Source organism: Mirounga leonina, unplaced genomic scaffold (genome assembly GCF_011800145.1).
Source record: "Mirounga leonina isolate KUSES-001 unplaced genomic scaffold, KU_Mleo_1.0 Mir_150, whole genome shotgun sequence".
Classification (NCBI taxonomy): Eukaryota; Metazoa; Chordata; class Mammalia; order Carnivora; family Phocidae; genus Mirounga; species Mirounga leonina.
This window is the reverse complement of record NW_023270374.1, coordinates 25,076,604-25,101,836: the sequence shown is the minus strand read 5'-3', so window position 1 is coordinate 25,101,836 and position 25,233 is coordinate 25,076,604. Positions and strand designations below refer to the sequence as shown.

The window sequence follows — 25,233 nt, the reverse complement described above, 5'->3', positions numbered from 1 at the left end:
TTTCCAGGGAGCCACACTGCCTACTGTCTGTGGACAGATGGGGAGACTTTGACTCGTCCTCATTCTACTGCTTCCCAATGTCCCGGGCCTGCTGTTCTACACGAAAGCCCACCCCGTGCCTCTGAGTGGGGAGCAGAAGGGAAGAACACGTGCACTTTTCCAGTCGTGGAGTAGATCTAGGATTAGTCCTGAGCCCCAAAATAGCCCTGATAAAGATCTGGGGGAGGTAGTGTAGGCCAAGTTCTGGAGAAAGGCTCTCTGTAGAAGGATAAATATGCCCAGTGGAAACAGGCATCCTACTGTGTTTGTTTCACTGTGTCCTTGAACCTTTGTAGACACAAAGACGGGGGTGCTGAGCCCAACCTCCATTCCCCCCTCAGACATGAATCTCCTCTTCAACATTTTCTACTCCCAGTAGAGCGGCTTACACTTCAACATCCCTATCCCCGGCCTCCCATGCTGGGAGCCTTGGGATGCCCTGGCCTCCCTCCCCAACACCTCCCCCCAGAAGCAGGGCCAGGAGAAGGATGAGGCCAGCAAAGTGCCTAGGGAGCAAAATTTAGAGAGACACTCTCTCTGGGTTGAGCAAGGACAGCAAGGACTTGCCACGTCATATTCTGTGTCCTAGATGCCCTAGGTGTCCAAGTCCCATGACTTCTGCTCCCTCCTGTTCATCTTCATGGTTGCTCAGACCCTGATCGGCATGTACCTCGATCACACTAATAGCCTCCTCACAATTGGCACTCTGGAGTTCACTAATCCATACACTACACAGACCTCAGAATGGTCTTTTCCAAACATTTGCCCAACACTTCAATTTAAAAAAAAATACATAAAAAAAAAAAACTTCAGATAGTTCCTCAGTCCCTAAGTCATACCTTGAGAAGGTGATAGCGAATACCCCAGGTGTCCCATACCTTGATACCAGAGGGAAAATGAAGCAGTCATAAGAGTCCCAGCTTGGACATGAAGATGCCTCATCCCCTTAGGAGAAAGCTCATGTCCTGAGCAAGCCCATAGCTTCCACACAAATAATGGCTCATTGCAAAGAAGGTAATGCCTTCATTTATTCCACAAATATCATTGAGATTATACTATGTAACAGGCACTGTTTAGACACCGAGGAAACACTGGTAGACACTGGTAGGGATGGTTCTTACCTTTGTGGAGATTACAGTCTGATGAGGACAGATAAAAAGAAAGAAAGGGAGGGAGGAAGGAAGGGAGAAAGTAGGAGGGAAGAAAGAAGAAAGTGATACGTGTCCTGAAGAAAATAAAAGGGTGCACAAGATATTGCAGATCGCAATGACCGAGAGCTCCACGGAATCAGGAATTAAATGGCAGCTATCTAGAAAGAACAGTAGAGAAAGCCTTTCGGAAAAGGGAGTATTTGAGCTGCTATCTGAAAGTTGCAAGAGCCTGGGGAAAGACACTCCTGTTACGGGAACCCATTGCACCAAGACCTAAGGTCTGAAGGAGTTTGGAACCTTCAAGGAAGAGGAAGGGGGCCAGTGGGGCTGGCATTGAAGAGTAATGGGACATGGAAAAATGCCGAAGAGATGGACGGGAGACAATCAGATCAGGGCTCCCCCAGTCTCTCCCTCCCCAGTAGTGTCTAAGTTCCCTCTATGACATCAATCTCTGCAGGCATGCGCTACCACGTCCATCACCCTGTGCTGCCTTTAACTACAGATCCACACGAGTGGTGCTAGAATTAACGTCTTCCTGATCTCAGGGCTTCCCTACATCCGCTCACTTTCGGCTTTGCCCACAATCCTCCTAAACACATTGGAAAATCTGGCTACTCTGGGACCCCAGGAAACTCTGCAGGGCTGTCTCGGGTCCTCTCCACCCAGGCAGAGCACATATCCAGATCTGCTCTTTTGCCAGGCCAGACCGGGGGCAGGAGCTCCACCAGCCATGTCACCAAGAAGGAAGGCACTAGTCCTGACTCTCCAATCCCTCCAAACTGGAGCTGGGTTTTGCAGGAGGAGCAAGTTGCAGGACCCTCCTCAGGGCCCCACCAGTGTCGGTTCCCTCCAGCTCCCCTCCGCTCCCCCACAGATGGGGCAATATTGCCTTAGTCTCCGAAGTGTGTGTAAGGAGATGGGCAGGCGGCTTGTGGGGCTGGGGGTGGGGGGGCGGACGGAGGGAGAGACTACCTCTGCAGGAGACTGTTTTTCCAAACTTTCGCATCTTTCATCTGGAGCTCAGCCTTTGAAACTCAAAGATGCATTTATACTCTATTTCTGCAATGACAGTCTCCCTTGAGATAGATGCATTACATTTATCTGCTCCCTAACTTGGCCACGATAAAGCACAGGACACTGAGAGAAAGGCATGGGTAAAAACTGGGCTGCAGAGCTCTGCAGTGACACCAACAGGCACATTTTATAACTACATGTCAGAAGTGTTAACTGCCTTAAAATGTATCCAGAAACCGACCACATCTCTCCATCTCCACTGCCTGAATTCACCCTCCTCTTTCCTGCATTGCTGCAATTAGCTCCTCATTGGTCTCCCTGCTTCTGCCCTTGCCTCTCTCATCCATTCTCGATATAGCCAGCAGAGGATCCCTTTAAAACAATAGTTAGATCTTGTCCTTCTTCTACTCCAAAACCTTGTAATAGCTGCTCATATCACTGAGAGTAAACCCAAAGTACTTACCTTGGCCCCCAAGGCTTCTTACCACCCCCTCTCCTCATCCCCCTTTTGTCACTCTATGTTTTTTCCATAAGAATGATCACTTTTCGGGCACTGGGTGGCTCAGTTGGTTAAGCGACTGCCTTCGGCTCAGGTCATGATCCTGGAGTCCCGGGATCGAGTCCCACATCGGGCTCCCTGCTCGGCGGGGAGTCTGCTTCTCCCTCTGACCCTCCTCCCTCTCATGCTCTCTGTCTCTCATTCTCTCTGTCTCAAATAAATAAATAAAATCTTTAAAAAAAAAAAAGAATGATCACTTTTCTAACATACTGCATAATTTACTTATTTACTTTATTTATTATATATTGCCTGTCTCCCCTCACATGCCCCCCATCCAACTATATGTCATCTAAAAAACCCTTACTTTAATTCTAAGGATATACGTAGGCTGAAAGTGAAATGTGGAAAAAGATATTCCATGCAAATGTGAACCTAAAGAGAGTAAGGGTGGCCATACTTATATCAGATAAAATAGACTTTCAGAAAAAAAAAAGTCACAAGAAACAAAGAAGATCATTATATAGTGATAGAAGAATCAAATCATCAGGAATATATGACAAAAATTAACCAAAAAATAGATGTAAGACCTAACTATACGACCTAAAACTAGAAACTTCTAGAGAAAAACATAGGGGAAGAGCTCCATGAGGTTTGGCCACGATTTTTGGATGACACCAAAGCCAAGACAACAAAGCCAAAATAGGCAAATGGGACTACATCAGATTTTAAGACTTCTGTGTATCAGGGCACCTGGCTGGCTCAGTCAGTGGAGCATGCGACTCTTGACCTCAGGGTCGTGAATTCGAGCCCCACGTTGGGTGTAGAAATTACTTTAAAAATTTTTTTTAATTAAAAAAAACCTGTGGATCGGGCACCTGGGTGGCTGATGGTTAAGCGTCTGCCTTCGGCTCAGGTCATGATCTCAGGGTCCTGGGATCGAGTCCCACATCGGGCTCCCTGCTCCTTGGGAGCCTGCTTCTCCCTCTGCCTTTCTCTCTTGCTCTGTCTCTCATGAATTAAAAAAAAAAAAAAAAATCTTTAAAAAAAAAACAAAACAAAACTGTGCATCAAAGAAAACATCAACACGAAGAAAAAGCAGCCTATGGAATGGGAGAAAATATTTGCAAATCATGTATCTATAAGGGGTTAATATCTAGAACATATAAGAAACTTCCACAAATCAACAACAACAAAAATAACCTGATCAAAAATGGGCAAGGAGGGCGCCTGGGTGGCTCAATTGGTTAAGAGACTGCCTTCGGCTCAGGTCATGATCCTGGAGTCCCGGGATCGAGTCCCGCATCGGGCTCCCTGCTCAGCGAGGAGCCTGCTTCCCCCTCTGACCCTCCCCCTTCTCATGTACTCTCTCTCATTCTCGCTCTCTCAAATAAATAAATAAAATCTTAAAAAAAAAAAAGGGCAAGGATTTGAATAAACAAACACCACTCCAAAGAAGACATACAAATAGCCAACATATGAAATAGCCAAGCATATGAAAATAGATGGTCAACCTCTCCAAGGAGAAATGGGAAATCAAGAGTCAGACGCTGGGGCACCTGGGCGGCTCAGTCAGTTAAGTTTCCAACTCCTGATTTCGGCTCAGGTCAAGATCTCAGGGTCCTGAGATGGAGCCCTGCGTAGGGTGCCATGGTGAGCGTGGAGCCTACTTAAAATTCTCTCTCTCCTTCTCCTTCTGCCCCTCCCCCTGCTCGGTGAGCATTCTCTCTCTCTTAAAAAAAAAAAGAGAGAGGGATGCCTGGGTGGCTCAGTAGGTTAAACATCTGCCTTCGGCTCAGTTCATGATCCCAGGCTCCTGGGATTGAGTCCCGCATCGGGCTCCTTGCTCAGTGGGGAGCCTGCTTCTCCCTCTGCCTGCCAATACCCCTGCTTGTGCTGTCTCTCTGTGTCAAATAAATAAAATCTTAAAAAAAAAAAAAAAGAGTCGGACGCTTAACCAGCTGGGCCACCCGGGCACCCCATTCAGCCTTTAAAAAGAAGGAAATCCCATCACATGCTACAATATGCATGAACCTCGAGGAAATCACGCTAAGCAAAATAAACCAGCCACAAACGGACAAATACTGTATGATTCCATTCATATTAAGTATCTAAAGTAGTCAAAATCATAGAGACAGTGGAAAGATCTTTGCCAAGGGCTGAGGGAAGAAAGGAGGGGGAATTAGTGTTTATGGGTATAGAATCTCAGTTTTGCAAGATGAAAAAGTTCTAGTCATCTATTGCACCACAAGGTAAATACGCTTAACATTACTGCCCTGTACGCTTAAAAATGGTTAAGAAAGTAAATTTAATATTATGGGTTGTTTTCTTTACCACGATAAAGAAAAAAGAACACACATACACATACAAAGCTTTGACATGAATGAAAGAAGCCAGACACCACCGGTCACTGTATGACTCTATTTATATGAAATTCAAGAAAGAGCAAAACCAATCTACAGTAATAGAAATCTGATGGGTTTTTTTGTTGTTGGTTTGTGTTTTTTTTGTGTGTGTGTGGAACAAGAACCAAGTTTATGTGTTCATTTCTTGCATTTGAAGTATTCCTCGATGACATCCTTCGCCTGAGACTCTTTGCCATAGTCCTTAACCACCACACAACTGCAACCAACCACTTTACGGGGTTTTCCCTCTCTGTCAGTTTTACAGAGGCCTACCCATTCCCCTAGTTTCTTGTTGTCATCAACCTTGATTAGGTTAATTTGGTGTTCGGCACCAAGGGCCTCCACCAACTTGACATACACAGGCTCATCACAGTTGGATGCAAGCACACAAAGATGGGCTTGGCGCCTGTCTAAGGCTTTGGCAGCTTTGGGAATTCCACGTGCTAGGCCATCATGGATGAGGGCAGTCTTCAGCACCTCTTGTAAAGCAGTTTTAACCTATGGAGCCAGAGCGTTGAGTGCCTGTCTTGGCCTATTAATAACCACTGTTATGGTTGGACAGGCCCTTGTGGTTCTTATGATTGCAAGATGCCCTTCAGCAACAACCATCAGGAAACTTTGCAAAAGAAATAAAGGTTTATTACTTAGGAGACCTGGAAATTACACAGGAAACCTGGAGCCGCACGGCAAGGTCACAGGGTCACAGGAAGAGAGCAAGTGTGCATGGTCATGGGGTTCTGTTTTTATTGGGTCAGAGGTAGGGGGCTAGGGATTGGTGGGCTCACTATTGGGGAATTTAAAAACAGGATAGCAGGAATTTAAAGCGTGGGAACAGAAAAGGCAAGAGGCCCAAATGGTCAGTTACAGAAATTAACCAAGATCTCTAAAACAAAGGAACCTGTGGGTGGAGGGGGCCTGGCTCTTTATCCAGCCTGGGGGCTGGCCCGGTGTTTGAGAAGTGGGTGCCTCCTTGAAATGGATGCCTTGGCAATCAAAGCTTAAGTCAGACACTTGCATTACAACAAAAAAAAGAAAAAAAGTCACAACTGTCAGTTCACAACCCTCCGGGGGAACTTCCTGGGTGTGATCTGAAACTGGCGGGCAATGGCACTGAGGGCTAAGGGCTGGGAGAGACCAAAGGAAACAGGCAGGCCACTCCAGTCTGATAGACAGCAGTTTTATTTGTGTATTTATTTATTTGTTTGTTTATTTATTTATTTAGAGAGAGCACAAAAGGCGGCGGGGCAGGGGGGGCAGAGGAAGTGAGAATCTTAAGCAGGCTCCACGCCCAGTGCTAAGCAAAAGGAACTTACATACAAGGCTTGCCTTGGGTGGCAGCGAGACGAATGGATCCCCGCCCCCCACTGCCAAATCCTAAACGTTTCTATAGTGGCCTTAACTGGGTTCCCTCACATACGCCATACAAATGTTAACACCACATCGCTGTCTCAGGCCACGTCCCTGGAGTAGCCTCTGGGAGCGGGACGGCAACTGGGGCTCATATTCCAAGGACGGGAGGAGGTGTGGAGCTTCCCAGGGCCCAGGTTCAGCTCGCGGGTCAATGGGCAGCCGCATCTTTTCGATGACATTCCCCAACATCCTGGAAACACACAGCTGCTGTCTGCTTGGGCGGCTCACACCCCCACCTGCGCTGGCTGTGGACAGAATGTTTGTGTCCCCTTCAGCTTCTTCTGTTGCAGCCTGCCTCCCAGTGTGATGGTGTTAGGAGGTGGGGCCTTTGGGAGGTGACTAGGTCATGGGGGGGGGTTCCTCAGGAATGGGATTAGTGCTCTTGTAAGAAGAGGCAGGACACAGTTTGCTTCCCCTTTACAACGGGTGGGGCCTTACACAGAGATTGAATGGGAAGGAACAAGAAGGACCCTTCTATGGCTCGTGTTGGTGATTACACAGGTGTATACAGATATAAAAAGTCTAAGAACTCAGTGAACCCTGGGTAACACTTGTGCCCTTGCATACAGTACTATGTGTGTCCTACCTCAATAAAACCTTCAAACGATTGGGGCACCTGGGTGGCTCAGATGGTTAAGCGTCTGCCTTCAGCTCAGGTCATGAACCCCGGGGGTCCTGGGATCGAGCCCCACATCGGGCGGGCTACCTGCTCTGCAGGAAGCCTGCTTCTCCCCCTCCCACTCCCCCTCCCACTCCCCCTACTTGTGGTCCCTCTCTCGCTGTGTCTCTCTCTGTCAAATAAATAAATAAAATCTTTAAAAAAAAAAAAAAACCTTCAAACGACACCAACAAGCACATCGTGGGATTTGACATAAAACAGGAAAACGAAACGAGAAAGGCCAACCAAGCCATAGGACAGGACCCACTGCAAACAGCAGAAAGTCAGGATCAAGGACCTCAGAGGCTTCAGGATTAATAAGATGTCAAATCCTCCTAAATGAAGAGAATGGCAAAAATGATGCTAGTTGACTTCCAAGGTCAGGCTGTAAAAAGCCATGCATCCCTGCTTTGTTCCCCAGGGAATTGTGGGATTTGGTGCTTACAGACCACTGGAAATCCTCACTGCCTTAGCTCCCACGTTCACTGCGAGCTCCTGGAGAATCGGGAATCTGCAAGACCCACAGGATCGCCACCAGTAATGACAGCTTCCCATGGTCTACAGGTGGCTTACGGAGGCAAGCCTGGGGACTGCTGCAACCCTCACGTTCACCACCTGCCGATGCCCCCGCATCTGCCCCTCTCCATTTCCAGAGGAGAAACCATGCCTTCCCTCGTCCACCTTCCAAATCTAATGCAAGCAGCTCTCCTTGGCAGAACCTAATCCAGAGCAACACTGGCAAGGAGCTCTGGAAAATGTGGTTCCCAGACTTTCAGCCCTCCGATAAAGAGAAGAGAGAAAGGAATGGAGATAAAGCCTGATTACAAGAACACCAGTATTGCTATTTTTTAAAATTGGTGTTTATTTGGTTGCTGATGAGATTGAATGTTTTCCCTAGACTTGCTTCCTGTGTTTTCCATTTTGCAGTAAACAATGAAAAAGCGGTTTTAAAAAGTTTAAAAGTTTTTTTTTTTTTTTTTTTGGTAGGGAGAAAAATAAAAGGCAATGTTAAGTGTAGACATGTTGTACTCATACCTCAGAAGCCCCTGTTGAAAATATGTTGGGCTGGACGCCTGGGTGGCTCAGTCGGTTAAGCATCTGCCTTCAGCTCAGGTCATGATCCTGGATCCTGGGATCGAGTCCCGCATCAGGCTCCCTGCTCAGCGGAGAGCCTACTTCTCCCTCTCCCCTTGCTCCTCCCCCTGCTCATTCTCTCTCTCTCTCTCTTTCTCGCTGTCAAATAAATAAAATCTTAAAAAATATATATATGTTGGGCTAACTCCTCCAGCTAGTTACAGTCACTGCCTGCGACAGCCCAGCACACTGACCCTTACTGAGTCCTTACTGGGAGCCAGTGCCCCACCTGTGCATGGGTCCATGTTACAGATAAGTGGGGACAGGGCTAATATTTTTGAAGCGCTCTCTTGTGCGTTTTTCCCTCTCCCAGTAGTCTAGTTCTGGTTCAGCTGCCCCTTACCAAAGCTGGAGCCTACGGTTTGCTGCTTTGGGCAGGGGGCTGGAGGGAATCCCGCTGGAACAAAGAAGATAATGTGTTCAGGAGAGGGCTGAGGTTAGGAAAGTCCCTGCAGAAGAAAAGAAGCGGAATGCCTCCCCTTATGACTCTAGTGAGGGGTGGTAAGAAAAAGAGGGAGAAGGAAGGGCAGGAGTTGAGATGCCAGGGGCCTAGCACCCCCATGCCCTGGGATCAAAACTCTGGGCTAGGGCGGGAATGGAGTATAGATATCCCAGGTATGTTTAGAGATTCTTAGAGCAGAAAGGACCATGGCTTGGCCTCCTAGGGTGTCCAGGGGGCCACAGGGGCCATGTCCAACCTGGCTTCTGAGAAATGGATCAACAAGAGTGCAGGAATTGAGTATCTCCAGAAGTGGTAACTATGGTCAACCCTAAGGAAGGTGGTATAGCCCTATAGAGGAGATTTTGAATCCTGTGAATTCTGCTCCCTGTGGATGCCCGTGGATTACCAGAATGTCCACAATTCTTCCCCCCCCCCCCACTACCGCACCCTTGGCAATATTCCTCCAATCAAGAGGTGCAGTCTGTTTTCCATCCCTTCAATCTGGTCTGGTCTGGTCTGTGACTTGCTTTAACCAAAAGACTGCAGCAGAAGTGACACTTCTGTGACCTTGCAACTTCTGCTCTTTCTCCACACTGCCCCTCTCACATGTGAACAAGCCAGACCAGCCTCCTGGAGAATGAGAGACCACGTGGAAGAGGGTGGAGGTGGTCCAGGCGACAGTCAGTCGACCCCAGCAGCAGAGTCCCCTAGCCAGCCTGCTGCTGATCTCAAATGCAGGAGCAATCCCAGCCAAAACCAACTGAGATGAGAAGAACCATGTAGCTGAGCCCAGGCAGAATTGTCAACCCACAGAATCACCAGTTAAATAAATGGTGATTGTTTTAAACCATTACATTGGGGGGGGGTGTTTGTTACACAGCAATAGCTAACCAATACAATACCTTACCTATTAAAATAAATAAAATTCATTTTAAGTAGCTCTTGAGAAGAAAAGAAATAGCTGAGGGCGCCTGGGTGGCTCGGTTGGTTGAGCGACTGCCTTCGGCTCGGGTCATGATCCCGGAGTCCCGGGATCGAGTCCCACATCGGGCTCCCTGCTCGGCGGGGAGTCTGCTTCTCCCTCTGACCCTCCCCCCTCTCATGCTCTCTCTATCTCAGTCTCTCTCTCAAATAAATAAATAAAATCTTTAAAAAAAAAAAAAAGAAAAGAAATAGCTGAGAAAGGAATCCAGGCAGATGTGTGTGCTGGTGATTTAGAAGTTCCCCTGGGAGGGGGCGCCTGGGTGGCTCAGTAGTTAAGCGTCTGCCTTCAGCTCAGGTCATGATCCCAGGGTTCTGGGATCGAGCCCCGCATCGGGCTCCCTGCTCAGCGGGAAGCCTGCTTCTCCCTCTCCCACTCCCCCTGCTTGTGTTCCTGCTCTTGCTATCTCTGTCTCTGTCAAATAAATAAATAAAATCTTAAAAAAAAAATTATTAAAAAGAAGTTCCCCTGGGAGGATGACAGGGAAGGGTTGGGGGTCTGGCAGAATTTTCTAGGCCTGTGGTCAGTTCAAAGAGGCTCCAAAATATGGGTCTCCTAAACAGGAGAACAAGTAGAAGGAGCAATGGGATTTAGAAGACAGGGCCAGCCACACCTCAGCAGACCCAGTACAAAGTGTTCAGGGACCCGGCCAGACCAACCTCCCCATGGCACACACCAGGCCCTGAGACAGGACTCAGGACAAAGGCCCACCATCCTGCCAGGAAAGAAACTTCAGCCTCCTCTGCACCCAGGACCACCTGAAGTAGGAAGGAGGGAGGGGAGCATTGAAAGCTTGAGCATTTTTGGGTTTTGTTTTAGGTTTTTTTGTTTTTCATTTGTTTTTGGAAAAAAACTGAGTTAACCTAAAAGAGAATGATTGCACCATATACAGTGCTCACTCTACCTCATATGTGCAACCATATTTTTATTCTGGTTTTACGGATTAGGAAACTGAGGCACAAAGTACTCAAATGATAGTCATGATTGGATAAAGCCAAGATTTGAGCCCAGACGGTGCTGCTAAAGAGACTGACAGAACCTGGAAGAGCCTGGGATTCCTTTAATTGGCAAACGTAAGTAAGCTTTTCCTTTCTGATAGCCAGGATGATAGGGGATCCCAAGGAAGTTAAAGAAAATTAAGATGCCACAAACACAAATTTTTATATGCTCTAGGTGTGTTACATTTGGACCCCAGGAAATAGAGGTTTTTTGTTTTTGTTTTTGTTTTTTTAAAGATTTTATTTATTTATTTGACAGAGAGAGAGACAGCGAGAGCAGGAACACAAGCAGGGGGAGTGGGAGAGGGAGAAGCAGGCTACCCGCCGAGCAGGGAGCCTGATGCAGGGCTCGATCCCAGGACCCTGGGATCATGACCTGAGCCGAAGGCAGACGCTTAACAACTGAGCCACCCAGGTGCCCCAAAAGAGGTTTTAAGAGTTGCCCACTCTTATACTTTTAGGAATGGGGCTGTGCCTTCACCACACTGCCAAAAAGAGGCCTCATGGGGCTTGCTTTATAATAAATTCTTCTTCTTAAGCAAATGCCACCTTCTCTATTTCCTGCATATCATGAATGATAATGGCTGGTGTGTTCAGCATTTCCATTGTGCGGAGCCCTCACCCACATAATCTTATAATCCTCGCAACACCTTTCTGAGGAGGGGATTACTACCGTCCCCATTCTGTAGATGAAGAAACAAAGGCTCAGAGGTGGCAAGGGAGTTTGAAAGGTCACACAGCCCAGAAGAGGCAGACCCCAATACTTGATCCCCACTTCGCTTCTCTGAGCTGGCTTCCCCGACTGTAAAATGTGAATTGTAATTCCTAGATGCTCATTCCACAAATACCTCTGAGTATCCACTAAGTGTTAGGCGCTAGGCTAGAAAGTCAGATGTCTAAACTACCCAGGATCAAATATTTTAGAAAAATATGGGTTTTATACCAGGCTTCCAAAAGGGAAGCCCTCATCACGCACTGTGAGAGGCAGGGCAGAAAATAGGTAGGAAGGAATCCCAAAACTGTGGATAGTGAGCTGCTCCAGTCCTGCAGACACGTACCCAGGACATTTCCCAAAGTCCATGCAATGACATGGAAGGAGAACCAAGAAGGGGACAGCAGGAAGAGGTAAAGGGCACAGGTCTTCTCTCATTGAGGTACAAATAACATACAACAAATTACACATATTTAACATGTACGATTTGATAAGTTTTGTTGGGCATTGGATATACTTCACTCCTGTGAACTCATCACCAAAATCATTATCATGAACATACGTAACACCCACAAAAGTGTCCTTGTGATTCATCCTTTCCACTTCTCCTCCTCCCCAGGCAACCACTTATCTGTTTTCTGTCATTATAGATTAGTTTGCATTTTCTAAAACTTTTTACAAGATCATGCAGCATGTACTCCTTTTTGTCCAACTTCTCTTACTCAGCATAAGTATTTTGAGCTTCGTTCATGCTGTTGCACATATCAAGAGTTCACGCATGTCTTCATTTCTACCCTCTGTGTGGATAAGCCACAGCTTCTTTTTCCATTCACTTGTTGACAGACATTTGGCTGGTTTGCAGTTTGGGGTTGTCACAAATAAAGCATTTATACACATTCATGTACAAGTCTTTGTATGGACTTATGCTTTCATTTCTCTTGGGAAAATACCTAAGAATAAAATGACTGGATCATATGATAGATATGTATTTAACTTTTTAAAAAAGATTTTATTTATTTATCTGACAGAGAGAGACACAGCGAGAGAGGGAACACAAGCAGGGGTGTGGGAGAGGGAGAAGCAGGCTTCCCGCCGAGCAGGGAGCCCGATGTGGGACTCGATCCCAGGACCCTGGGATCATGACCCAAGCCAAAGACAGACGCTCAATGACTGAGCCACCCAGGCGCCCCAAATATGTATTTAACTTTTAAGACACTTCTAAACTGTTTTCCAAGGAGGTTGGACCATTTTGCATTCTCATCAGCAATGTATGAAGATGATATTTCCTCTACATGCTCGCCAACACTTGGTATGGTCAATCTTTTTCATTTTAGTCATTCTCACAGGTGTGTAGAAATAGCTCATTGTGGTTTTATCTGTAAAGTCTGTACTAGTGTCACCTCTCTCATGCCTGATTAATAATCTGTCTTTCTCTCTCTCTCTCTTCAGTATGGCTATAGGTTTATCAATTATAATGATCTCAAAGATTTCATTTTTGTTGACTTTTCTCTATTGTTTTCTCTTTTTTACTTTGTTGATTTTCACTCAGGTATTTGTGGTTTCCTTTCTTCTACTTTGAGTTTAATTTGCTCTTTTTCCTTGTTTCTTCCCCTTTTTTATTATTTTCTTTTTTTTTTTAAAGACAAAAAGGGAGCACGAGCAGTGGGGGAGGGGCAGAGCAAGAGGGACAGAGAGAATCCCAAGCAGGCCCCACACTGAGCACAGACAGAGCCTGACGCATACTATAAATTTTCCTACACATCCCACAAATTTTAATATTGTGTTTTCGTTTTCATTTGGATAAAAATGTCTTCTAATTTCCCTTTCATTCTGTCTTTAATTCATGTGTTATTGGAAAGTATGTCATTCAGCTTGTGACTATCTCAGGGTTTCCTAGGCATCTGTCTGTTATTGATTCTAATTTAATTCCACTGTGGTCAAATATTATGTTTGAATTCTTCTTAACTTGTTGAGACTATTTTTATGACTCAGAATATGCTCGATCTTGGCAAATGTTCTTTGTGCACTTGAAAAGAACCGTATATCCTGCTATTTGGGGGTCATAGTGTTCTATAAATGTCTATTAGGCTAAGTTAGTTGATAGTGCTTTTCAAGTCTTCTGTATTCTTTTTGACTTTCTGCCTACATGTTCTATCAACTATGAAAAGAAGGATATGGAAATCTCAAAGCATAGCTGTGGATTTGTCTGTTGCTCCCTGCCATTCTACTGGGTTTTGCTTCATATACTTTGAAGTCCTGTTATCTGGTGCACAAATGTTTGGGATTTATATGTCTTCTTGATTATTTTGCTCCTTTATCATTATGAAGTAACATTCTTTCTTCCTAGAGATATTCTTTGCTCTGAAATCTACTTTACTTGATACTAATATAGCCACTCCAGCTTTCCTTTGATTAGTGTTCATATGCTGTATCTTTTTCCATTGTTTTCCTTTTAACATATGCGCACCTTTAATATTTAAAGTGATTTCTTGGGTGCCTGGGAGGCTCAGTCATTAAGTGTCTGCCTTCCGCTCAGGTCATGATCCCAGGGTCCTGGGATCAAGCCCTGCATTGGGCTCCCTGCTCAGTGGAGAGCCTGCTGCTCCCTCTCCCACTCCCCCTGCTTGTGTTCCCTCTCTCTCTCTCTCTGTCAAATAAATAAATAAAATCTTGAAAAAAAAATAAAGTGCTTTCTTGTAGGCAACAGATAGTTAGGTCTTACTTTTTTATCCAATCCAACAATCTCTAATTTTTACATGGGGTATTTAGACCATTTACATTCAAAGTGACTTTTTATAGGATTAGGTGTAGATCTTATTACTTTCCTATTTGTCTTATTTGTTCTTTGTTCCCTTTTCTCCCTTTTTCTGTCTTCTTTTGATTGTAGAATATTTTTATAATGCTATTTTGTCTCCTTCACTGGCTTATTAGCTATAACTCTTCATTTTGCTGTTTAGTGGTTGCTTGAAGGTTTATAGTATACATCTGTAATTTAACACCATCTACCTTTAAATGACAGCATACCATTTAGCATACAGTATAGGAAACTTTTGAAGGTATCCTAGTGTTTCCCCCCTCCCAGTCTTTATTCTGTTGTTGCCAGAACTTTACTTAAACACGTGTCAAAGCCTCACAATAGAATGTTATTTGTTTTTATCATTTCAGGGCCTCGCCGTTCAGATATGCTAGATGGGACCAGAGCACCTTTCTGAGTACTCTCTTCTGTGTGTTCTACCCATTGCTCTGTCAATCATGAGGTTTTCCGGTTTGGCTGGTGGCAACAGGCACTATTCTCAGCCCTGTGTGAGTGGAGGGCAGCTTTCAGTGAACGTGTGCGAGATGAGAGGAAACTACCTGAGGCCAGGGAACAAACCAACAGAAAGGATTAGAGAGAACAGATCTGACTGGCTCACATCGTGATGTGTGAGGGTGGATGCTGCTGAACTTCTCGGAACTAAGGACAAAAGCAGTCCCTAGGACTGAACATGAGGTATCATGTAGTCACAAGGGTGAGGCTACTATCACATGCCTAGCCAAGGATGGGCAGGAAAGGAAGTTAGAATTCCATATCCCCTCCCCAGATCCTCTTAGAAGGGAACATCTGCCTCACCTCCCTATTCCCACGCCTCACTTGCAACTGAGAAACACCATGGTATCCTGCAAACTTAGGTCTTGGAGTGAGACGGAGTCATCCACCAGGCCTGACGGTCACATACACCAGGGGAAAGTTGGGGCACAAAGCTGATGACCTATGTTGAGCAGAACCTTAAGTCATCTGACCTGAGTCCAAATCCTGGTCATGATGCCGTCTGAATATATGGTCCCTTCATGTTCCTTCCCTTTTCAGTTTTCTCATCTGAAAAATGGAGGTAACAATAATACCTACCTCGGGGGGCACCTGGGTGGTTCAGTTGGTTAAGCGACTGCCTTCGGCTCAGGTCATGATCCTGGAGTCCCGGGATCGAGTCCCGCATCGGGCTCCCTGCTCGGCAGGGAGTCTGCTTCTTCCTCTGACCCTCCTCCCTCTCATGCTCTCTGTCTCTCATTCTCTCTCTCAAATAAATAAAATCTTTAAAAAAAAAATTTTTTTTTTTACTGGATTGAGTCCCGCATCGGGCTCCCTGCTCGGCAGGGAGTCTGCTTCTCCCTCTGACCCTCCTCCCTCTCATGCTCTATCTCATTCTCCCTCTCTCAAATAAATAAATAAAATCTTTAAAAATAATAATAATACCTACCTCGGGGTGTTCTTGAGGGGAGCACCTGAGATGATGTTCATAACCCAGGTGTGAAAGAACTTGCATGGGAGGCCTCGGCCCTCTTTCTCCGTGCCCATTTTGAGGCCAAACTCAGCAGTTCAACCCCCAAAATAGACCCACTTCCCGACACACCAATAAGCATTGCAGTTTGGCAAAGAGTTCACACAAGACACCTGAAAATAATACAATATTACATGTCAACTCTACTTCAGATTAAAAAAAAACCCGTTTTTAAAGTTATACAATTGTATACAGTACATAAAATTTCTGGTATTTGCTATATGTAAATAAATGTCTCAATAAAGTAGTTTTTAAAAAAAAGAATTCACAGGGGGGCCCCTGGATGGCTCAGTTGGTAGAGAATGTGAGTCTTGATCTCAGGGTTGTGAGTGCAAACCCCATGTTGGGCATAGAGATTACTTAAAAATAAAAAAAAATTATTTTTAAAAATTTTTAAATTTTAAAAAGAATTCACAGGAAACAGGGAGGATGTTCACACTGAATACCATGGCACACACACTTTGTGTGATACATTTGAGGACTAAGAGCAGGGGCTCCAGAAACAGACTGTCACATTCTTATTGGATGAGGTATTAGTTTAGGTGGCCATAACAAAGTGCCACAGACTGGTGGTTTAAACAGCAGAAATGTATTTTCTCTTACTTCTGGAGGCTAGAAGTCTAGGTGAAGGTATCAGCAGTGTTGGTTTCTTCTGAGGCCTCTCTCCTTGGCTTGCAGATGGCCACCTTCTCCTCCTGCCTCCACGTGGGCCTCCCTCTATGTGAGTCTGTGTCCTAATGTTCTTTTCTTATAAGGATGCCAGTCATATTGGATTAGGGTCCACCCTCATGCTCTCATTTTAACTGAATTGCCTCTTTAAAGACCCCGTCTCCAAATGCAGCCACATTCAGAGGTACTGGGGGTTAAGACTCCAACATATGAATTTGGCCAGGGAGACACAATTCAGCCCATAAATAGTGATCTTGGGAAACTTACCTAATTGTCCAGGCTCTCGGTGTCTTCTGTGAGGATAGGAACAAGGCCGCCCATGTCACAGGAGGGTTGGGAAGAATAAATGGTAATACATACAGGGCTTGGGACATGGCGGGCACTTAAGCGCCATCTATAATTTGTAAGTTCTCCATCCAATAGCTCTGTCCTGCCTCTTGAGCCAACCTCCCCATCTTTTGCACTTCCTCTGCCAAAACATCCCTCCAGCATCCTGAGCAATTATTCTTGGCCGGCTAATGACTAGATTTGGTCAAGCTCAGCTCTGAGGGCTCCAGGGCTTCTTCTTCTTCTCTTCCTGTGTGGGGTTTAGTGACTTGAGTGGGAAATCAGAAAAGACCCTGGAGGAGGGTACCTCCGTGCTTGTGAATGGTGGGTATCAGGCTCTGCAGGTCTAAGCACTCGGCTCCGAGCTGCATCCCTGCATCAGCCGCCTCTACCCACAGCCCTGCTCTGCACAGAGATCCCAGTGGCACACAAAATAAGTGTGTCTCACTCACACACGTACAGGCAGCTGGAGTGGTTCTGCCCCATGTGCCTCGTTCCAGGGCCATGTCTTATCGCAGCTACCCACAGTACATCTGTGTCGTGGAGACGGCAGAAGCAAAGAGGACACGTCCCAATGCCCCCAAGCACATTTCTAGCTTCTTCTTTTTTTTTTTTAAAGATTTTATTTATTTATTTGAAAGAGAGAGAATGAGAGAGAGCACATGAGAGGGGGGAGGGTCAGAGGGAGAAGTAGACTCCCCGCCGAGCAGGGAGCCCGATGCGGGACTCGATCCCGGGACTCCAGGATCATGACCTGAGCCGAAGGCAGTCACTTAACCAACTGAGCCACCCAAGCGCCCACATTTCTAGCTTCTAACATGTAATGTCTGCTAACAGCCCATTGGCTAAAGCAAGTCACGTGGCTAAGCTCAAGGTCGAGAGACCATGATGTGTACCCTCCCACGTCGAGGCCATGGCAAGAGTAGGGATGTACCATACTACCAGGAGAGTCAAGAACTAGGGCTGATACTTTCATCTACCGCACTCCCCACGTCATCAGTCATGTTATCTGTAAGTCCAGCCGCGGTGACCTGGGTACTGAAATCCTGGGTCTGCCAATCAGTAAGAGTGTGTTCTTAAATCGGTCGCTTCAGCTCTATATAGTTCAAGTGCTTAACTTGTAGAATAAGTGACATGATTCCTACTTTGAGGGTCATTCGGGTGATGAAATAGAAGAATGGATGTTTGTGGAACCACCCTGTAGACTGTTGACAGGCAGAATATCTGTGGCAGGTGGCTGGGCGCAGGAGAAAGGGCTCATTTTAACTTGACGCAAGCATGTCAGAAAGGCTTCTCGGGCTCCTTCCAAGCTGCGACAGGGACCTTCTCTTGGTCCTACAGTCCTCTGGGTTTCCAACCTCAGGGGGATTTTCTGGGCCATCTCCACCACCAGACTGAGAACTTTCTCCCAGCCCAAGGACATCTGTGTGTCCTGTTGAGCTTCATTTTTCCTAATCTTAACATCAGCACATAGTAGGGACTGAGAACTTCTTTGCTGAGTGAATACTGGGGATGCAGAGGGAGTCGCTGAGTAGAGAAATCAGGGAAGAGGGGAGGGAGGGAGGATATGAGGGAGGTCATGAGCAGACAGCGGAGGAAGAAACGGAATACACCAAGGCCCCTCTCTTTGGTTTCAGGAGCTGGGAACCCAGAGCCAGACCTCTGGATCATCCAGCCCCAGGAGTTGGTATTGGCAACCACCGAGACACTGTATTCCTGAACTGCACAGTGCTTGGAGATGGTCCCTCAGGACCCAGGAGGTGGTTTCGGGGGGCTGGTCTGAGCTGGGAGGCCATTTACAACTTTGAAGGCATCTTCCACCCCAACATGACAGCAGCCCGGGTCCCCAGCAGGGATTTTAGCATTCTTCTGCAAGGTGCCTCTGCTGAGCAGGCAGGCACCTACTACTGTGTCAAGTTTCAGAGGAAACTCAACAGACAATACCTGTCCGGACCGGGCACCAGGCTGAGAGTAAAAGGTGAGACAGGTGGTCTAGGAGGCATTGAGGGTGAGAGGGAGGTGGTCTACAAGGAACTTTCCATCATATCCCAAATAAACCAGCTGTTCTCAGCCTCCAGCCTTTCCACAGGCCATTCCCTCTGCCTGGAATTCTTTTTCCTTCTCTATGGAGAACTCCTACTCGTCCTTCAAGGCCCAGCACAAATAGCTCCTCCTCTGTGAAACCTTCCGTTTTTCCCAGGCAGAGTTAATTTCTCCCTATTCTGGGCTCCACAGAACTTTGTATAGACCATCAATGATTTAACAGCGTCTGTTGAGTGCCTGTTTACTGCCTTGCATTACACTAGGTGCTGTAGATACTGTAATGAATCAGACATTGTCCCTACCCCAGAGATGCTCCCACAGGTCTAGCTAGTCCCTCTTAGTTGCAGGGTTTGACTTCTAGCCCCCATCCCAGGCAGACCCATCTCGATGACCCCAGGTGCTAGCACAGGGGCTCGGGAAGTGGCAGGACAGAAAGAAAAGGGGAATGTGAGACTGTCTCTCTTCCTTGCAGCAAACCGCACTTCTCCCCAAGAGACAGAATTCACCAATGAACATGTAGACAGGCTATTTCCATCAGGTGAGTGTACTTACCTCCTGTGAAGGTACCCAGTCCCCACAGGCAAGGGCGGCCAAACATGGCTTGGCCATGGGAAGGGAGCAGTTTCTGACTTCTAGGGCCATCTGCCACCAAGAAAGTCCCCCGGACTTCATCTCAACTGCAGAACCATGTTGAAGCCAGAGAACCATGTTGAAGCTCAATCAGAGAAAGGACTCTCTAACAGCCTGTGCTGACTGTTCAGTGGGCAGTCTTGCTTGAGAGGTCGTGAGCTCCCCATGAGCCAGTGCAAGGACACACCATGAAACTATACATCACGGCGCTGGAGAACATGGCTTGGTAGCCAGGCATCCTGGATTGAGCCCCCTTCTAGCTGTGTGATTGCAGACAGGTAGCCTTGCTCCTTAAATGGCTGTTGTCCTGCTCTGTGAACTAGAGGGGAGAAGAGATAAGAATCGGAGAGCCTACCTCATGAGGTTGGATGTAGATCCGATGAGATTTACGCGTGCCAAGTGCCCAGAACTGTGCATGCCACATCACCTCAGGGGTGCTTGGGACTGGGATGCGGTTGGGGGTGAGACTTGGGGTAGCAACCTCAGATGCTCCCTGTTGCTCAGCCTTGTCCCTGCCATTCTTGGGAGCCAGACCACGTGGTCCCATCACTTCTCTGACATACATGTCCCTGAGCAAATCATGCCCCCTCTTGGAGTCTGCCTCCTCATCTGTACCAATTACATTATTATCCTACCTTGCAAGATAAGTTTAAGGACTATATTAGGCAATTAGGAAGTGCTTAGCTCAAGGTCTGGGGCAGAGGAGCTGAGCAGCCCATAAATGAACACAGTTTTCTATTACTGTCAGCTGTCAGGAATGCTGCCAAGATGACAAAACGTACAGGTAGGATATTGGGCAAAGCCTCTTCAGGCCCAGGACAGAGGGAGGGGAGGTCTTAGATCTCCTCTCTCAGCGTAGAAAGAATGTGGCTCCAGAGGTTTACAGCCACTGGGCCATCTTCCTTGTGGGGACACTGAGGTCTGGGACTATTGGGGGATCACCCAGGGTCCTTCCTGAGCTCTCCCCTGTGTCCTCCAGACCTCCTGTCTGTGTTCACACTTGTGGTCCTGGGGCTGAAGACAATGACCTTGGCCGCACTCCTGCTGGCCCTGGCTGCATACTGGAGGAGGCGTCAGCAAGAAGACATCAAGACCCCAGGCCCAGCAGGACTGGGCCCCCCTTAGCATCGGGCATGGGGCATGGGTGAGGGGTGAGCCCCAGAGTTGGTCCTCTGAGTCGGAGAGAGACCAGGGCTCCCCAGCCACTTCTCTGCCTCTGATCTCAACCTCCAGATGTTCCCCAGGCCTTGTGCCAAGCTCCGGGATCCCCATACCTGGTTTCCACTCACCCGGTGAAGTTCCCCACCGGGCACTGACTGGGCTCCCTTCTGGTGTGCCATGCGTGCTCTCCCTTCACAGTCCGTGCAAGCCCTCCTGGTCCTTCAGGGCTTGGCCCGGCTCTCTTCTCAGGGCCCTTGTTCCTGCTACAGCCCCGTCTAGAGTGCTGCTCCCTTCCTCCACTCTCCACATTTTCTCATCCTTCAAAATCCAACTCAGAGTCCTTTCCGGAAGGTTTCCCTTCCGGAATGTTTTCCAAGCATCTCTGAGCTTGCAGAGCCAGACTGCCCAGGCCCCTCCATTTACATCCTTCTCTCCCCGTTTCCCGCCTTATTTCCTTCCCCACCGTGGCTGGCTTGGGTGGCTGTAATAGGTAAATGCAGGTTTGGCAACTTTAACAAAACTCTCTCTTTCTTTTTTTTAGATTTTATTTAGTTATTTGACAGAGAGAGACACAGCAAGAGAGGGAACACAAGCAGGGGGAGTCGGAGAGGGAGAAGCAGGCTTCCCGCTGAGCAGAGAGCCTGATGCAGGGCTTGATTCCAGGACCCTGGGATCATGACCTGAGCCGAAGGCAGATGCTTAACGACGGAGCCACCCAGGTGCCCCTAACAAAACTCTTAAATCACAGTGGCTTAAGCCAGAAGAAAATTGATTTCTCTAGTAAGAACCGAGCATAAGCAGGCCAGGCAATAGGGGATTCCTTCATCTTGTTGCTGCCGCATCCACATCCCAGGCAGTAAGACTAGGGAAGAAGGCAAAAGGGAAGGGGAGTATGACCCTCCCCTTCAAGGGCACAGCTGGGAACTGGCCCACATCACCTCTAATTGGCTGGAATATGGTCACATGGTCACACCTCGCTGTAAGGAAGGCTGGGAAATGTAGTCTTTATTCTGGCAGCAGTGTGCCCAGCTATAATTTTTCACTAAAAGAACCAGAAGGCAAATGTCAGTAGATAACCAGTAATGTCTACCTCGGTGGCAAGGAGAAGCTGTTTCCTCGCTCTGAGTTCAATTCCCAGCTGAAACAGCACCTCTTTGTACCACCACCTCCACTAGGGAGTATAATCGAGAGCAGTAGTTCTCAAGAAGAGGAGGTTTTTTCCCCCAGTGTACATTTGGCAATGTGTAGAGACACTTTTGGTTGTCACAACTTGGGGGTTGTCACAACTGCCTATCACCGTCTAGTGAGTAGAGGTCAGGGATGCCGCTAAACATCCTAAAATGCACAGGGGCAGCCCCCACAACAAAGAATTTTCTGGTCCAAAGCATCAGTGGTGCTGGGGCCGAGAAGCCCAATGTAGGGGAAAGTGTGACATGCCTGGCTTGCAATCCTGAAGCCCCCACTCCCTCCCCGTATGCCTTTAGTGACTAATCAGTCGCTTCATCTCTTGGACCCTCATGGATAATAATGTGGACACAGATCATAACATGGACTTCTCTGCGTTGTCTAAGAACTAATTGGATTCATTTATTGAGGGCTTCCTATATGCTGTGTGCTCTGGGTACACTCAGTACCTGTGAGCTCCCTTTTTGCTTTCCACGTGAACACTTACTAGCACCCACTCTGAGGGGAAGTGTATTAGCCTGGCTGTTTTTCATTATGACAACAGAAAAATAGCTTGCAAAACCTAAGCCAAAGGGGACGCTAGTGTAGTCTGAGAATTGCATAAATCATTGAGTGACCAGACATCAGAATAATAGCCGCCTGCCAGATGATCCACGTCCTAATCTCTGGAACCTGTGACTACAACCTCACATGGCCAAAAAGGGACTTTGCAGCTGGAATTAAAGATCTTGAGATGGAAGTTAGATTATCTAGGTGGGCCCTAAATGCTTTCACGAGTGACAAGGGAGAGACGGAGGGAGATTTGACACCGAGGAGAAGACAGCAATGTGACCACAGAGGCGGAGATTGGAGTGATGTGGCCACAAGTTAAAGAATGCCAGGAGTACCCAGAAGCTGGAAGAAGCCAGAACAGCTTCTCTCCCAGAGCCTCCAGAGGGAGCAGGGCCCACTGACACCTTGACTCCTGCCCAGTGATGCTGCTTTCAGACTTCTGGCCTTCAGAATGATGAGACAATAAATTTCTGTTGTTCGAAAGCACCAGGTTTGTGGTCATTTGTCACAGCAGCCCCAGAAAATAACAGCAGGGAAGGAAGCATGGAACCGAGCCTCTGGAAGAACTGCTCTGCTCCCGAAACCTCCGGGACTTGGTGGGCCCTGCACCATCCGGTCCCTGCAAACCACCCCCCTCCCCAGTCGCATCTCCCACCACCACCCCCTAAACTGACTCTGCCCTGACACCCCCCCTGGGTGTTAGCCACACCACATTCCCTAACTCATCCAAGTCTCCCTGCTCAACTGTTTCCTTCATGAGGGCTCCCAGACGGCTCCGTCCACCAGGACATCTCCATCCCTCTCATTGCCCTCATGCAGTGGATGTGTCTTTCAGGGCACTCACTGCTGCCTGAAACAAACGTGTGTGTATTTCCTTCAGGATGGCCAGTTGTCTCCTCTAGAATTTGAGCTTACTGAGGGCAGGGGCCTCGCTTTTCACCATTGTAGCCCCTGCCACTCAGTCATAAAGAGTGGTTGAAGGCCAACAATGAGCCAGGCACCCATCAGTGTACTGAGAATTAAAGAGAAAAGTCTGTTCTCTCAGGGCATACCTACTACTGGGGGAAGACAGACAATGAGCAAGTAAATGTAGGTAAGCAACATGTCACATGGTGGTGAGTGCTAAAGGAATAATAAGGCAGAAGCGGGGGAGGGGGGTACCAGAGCAAGGGAGAGGAGATACATTTTATTTAGGGTGGTTGGAAGGGTCCTTACAGGTAAAGTGACAATTGAGCAAAGACCTGACGGGAGTGGGTAGAGAGCCTTATAGATATCTGAGGGGAAAGCATAATAGGATAAGGAACAGCAAGGGCAAAGGCCCTGAGGCAGGAGTGTGCTTGACATGGCACAGGAATCATGAGCACCAAGCAGGTGCTTGGCACATATTACACCCCTGTAACATCTGAGGGGGTGTAGGTAGAGGTAAAATCCACAGTCTTGGGAATCAACCCAGATTCAAATTCCAGTTCTCCTATTCATCTCTTGGGTGAGTTCTCTCAGAGTGTCTCGGTTTCCTTATCCATAAACTGGTAATGACATCAGCATCTCCCTTCTTAGGTCATTTTGAGGCTGAAATGCATTGGTGCATGTAAGGCATTAATTGTGCCAGGCCCAGTGGATATGTGGGCAGGAGCAGTCCCCAGAAGGGGTGGAGAGGGTGCTGGCAAATAAAGCAAACCATGGGTAATGCAGGGCCCTTGGTGGGCACTCAGGAAAACCTGCAGTTGACAGATTGAAAGAGTGGGGAAGGAACTGGAGTCGGAGCTGCTCAGCCCTCCCCGCCCCCAGCCCCCGCTTTGAGGCCTGGAGCCCTACACAGGCAAGATGACCGACCAAAGACAGAGAAGGGGGTGGGCCCCAGGTCCACAGCTCCCACCAGAGGCTCATCCTGCTTGAGCCTCAGGATCTAGACCTCTTGAGGTCAATGGTTGTCCTCCAGGTCTCCCTGAATCAAAGCATCGGTTTCTTCCCACATATTCTGTTTTCTCCTTTCCTGCTCCTCTTCTTTCTTTCCTTCCTTCCCCACTGATAGTTCTTGCCCTCTCCTCTGTCTTCCCCAGAAAACCCCCATCAAGCCTGCCCAGGCCTGGCCTCCATGGCAGCTCCTAATGAGAGAGATGGGTCTGTTCACATTATTCTCCTTGGGCCTCCAAGGCCTCCCACTTGCTCCTGCAGAGAAGGCCTAGAGCCAGAGGAAGAGGAGGACAGACAGAGGTTTCCTGCATCCTGCCACCCTGAGGATGACAGCCTTGAGGGTTCTGTGCTGGAGTGGGGCAAGAGGGGGTGCCTGGCCTGGTCAAGTATACCCCACTACCGCCCATAAGACACACACACACACAGCTCAGAGTGCATCTGGGTCCCTGGGCTGGGAGTGGGGCGGTAGGGGGTGCCAGGCCTAGCCAAGCATGGTGTTACATGTTTCTAAACTATCTAGATGGTACTATATAATGGCACTTTACTCCACATACCATCCCCAACCTTGCTTTTTTGGCTCCACATTCGAGATTTATCCAGGTTGGTTACCTGCAGGTCTAAGTCATGCATCTTCACGGCTATATGATATTCCATTGGAGCAAAACATCACATTTGTGATTCTCTTGAGGTTGGAGACCTGAGTTGTTCTATTCTCTCACTATCGCCCCCAGAAACAGTGTTGTCGTGTCTCCTGGTGTGCGCAGGCCAGCATTTACGTGGGGTGAACACCCACAGGTGGATTTGGCAGGGGATCTAGGTTTCATGATTCTTCAACTCCACTAGGTTTGCCAAGTTGTGTTCCAGTGCCTTCGAGGCCTGCCCTCACCACCCAGCTTGTCCCCGAGAGTCCAGCCTGCAGCCATGATGAACACTGAGGGCAATGTCTTTGCAGCCACCTCACTTGGGAAAGGCACATGTATGGGTCGGAGGGCTCA

The 25,233-nt window shown here is 47.7% G+C and overlaps 1 protein-coding gene across 1 annotated transcript in view; it reads left to right on the top strand.

The window, feature by feature from the left end:
* Positions 1–20,866, top strand: part of SIRPB2 (signal regulatory protein beta 2) — a 42,600-nt gene extending 21,734 nt beyond the window's left edge. The window contains 4 exon segments of the mRNA XM_035006109.1: positions 18,391–18,453; positions 18,456–18,731; positions 19,269–19,334; positions 20,406–20,866. Coding sequence (XP_034862000.1) covers positions 18,391–18,453; positions 18,456–18,731; positions 19,269–19,334; positions 20,406–20,551 — 551 coding nt within the window. The 3' untranslated portion in view covers positions 20,552–20,866.
* Positions 20,867–25,233: the final 4,367 nt, after the last annotated feature.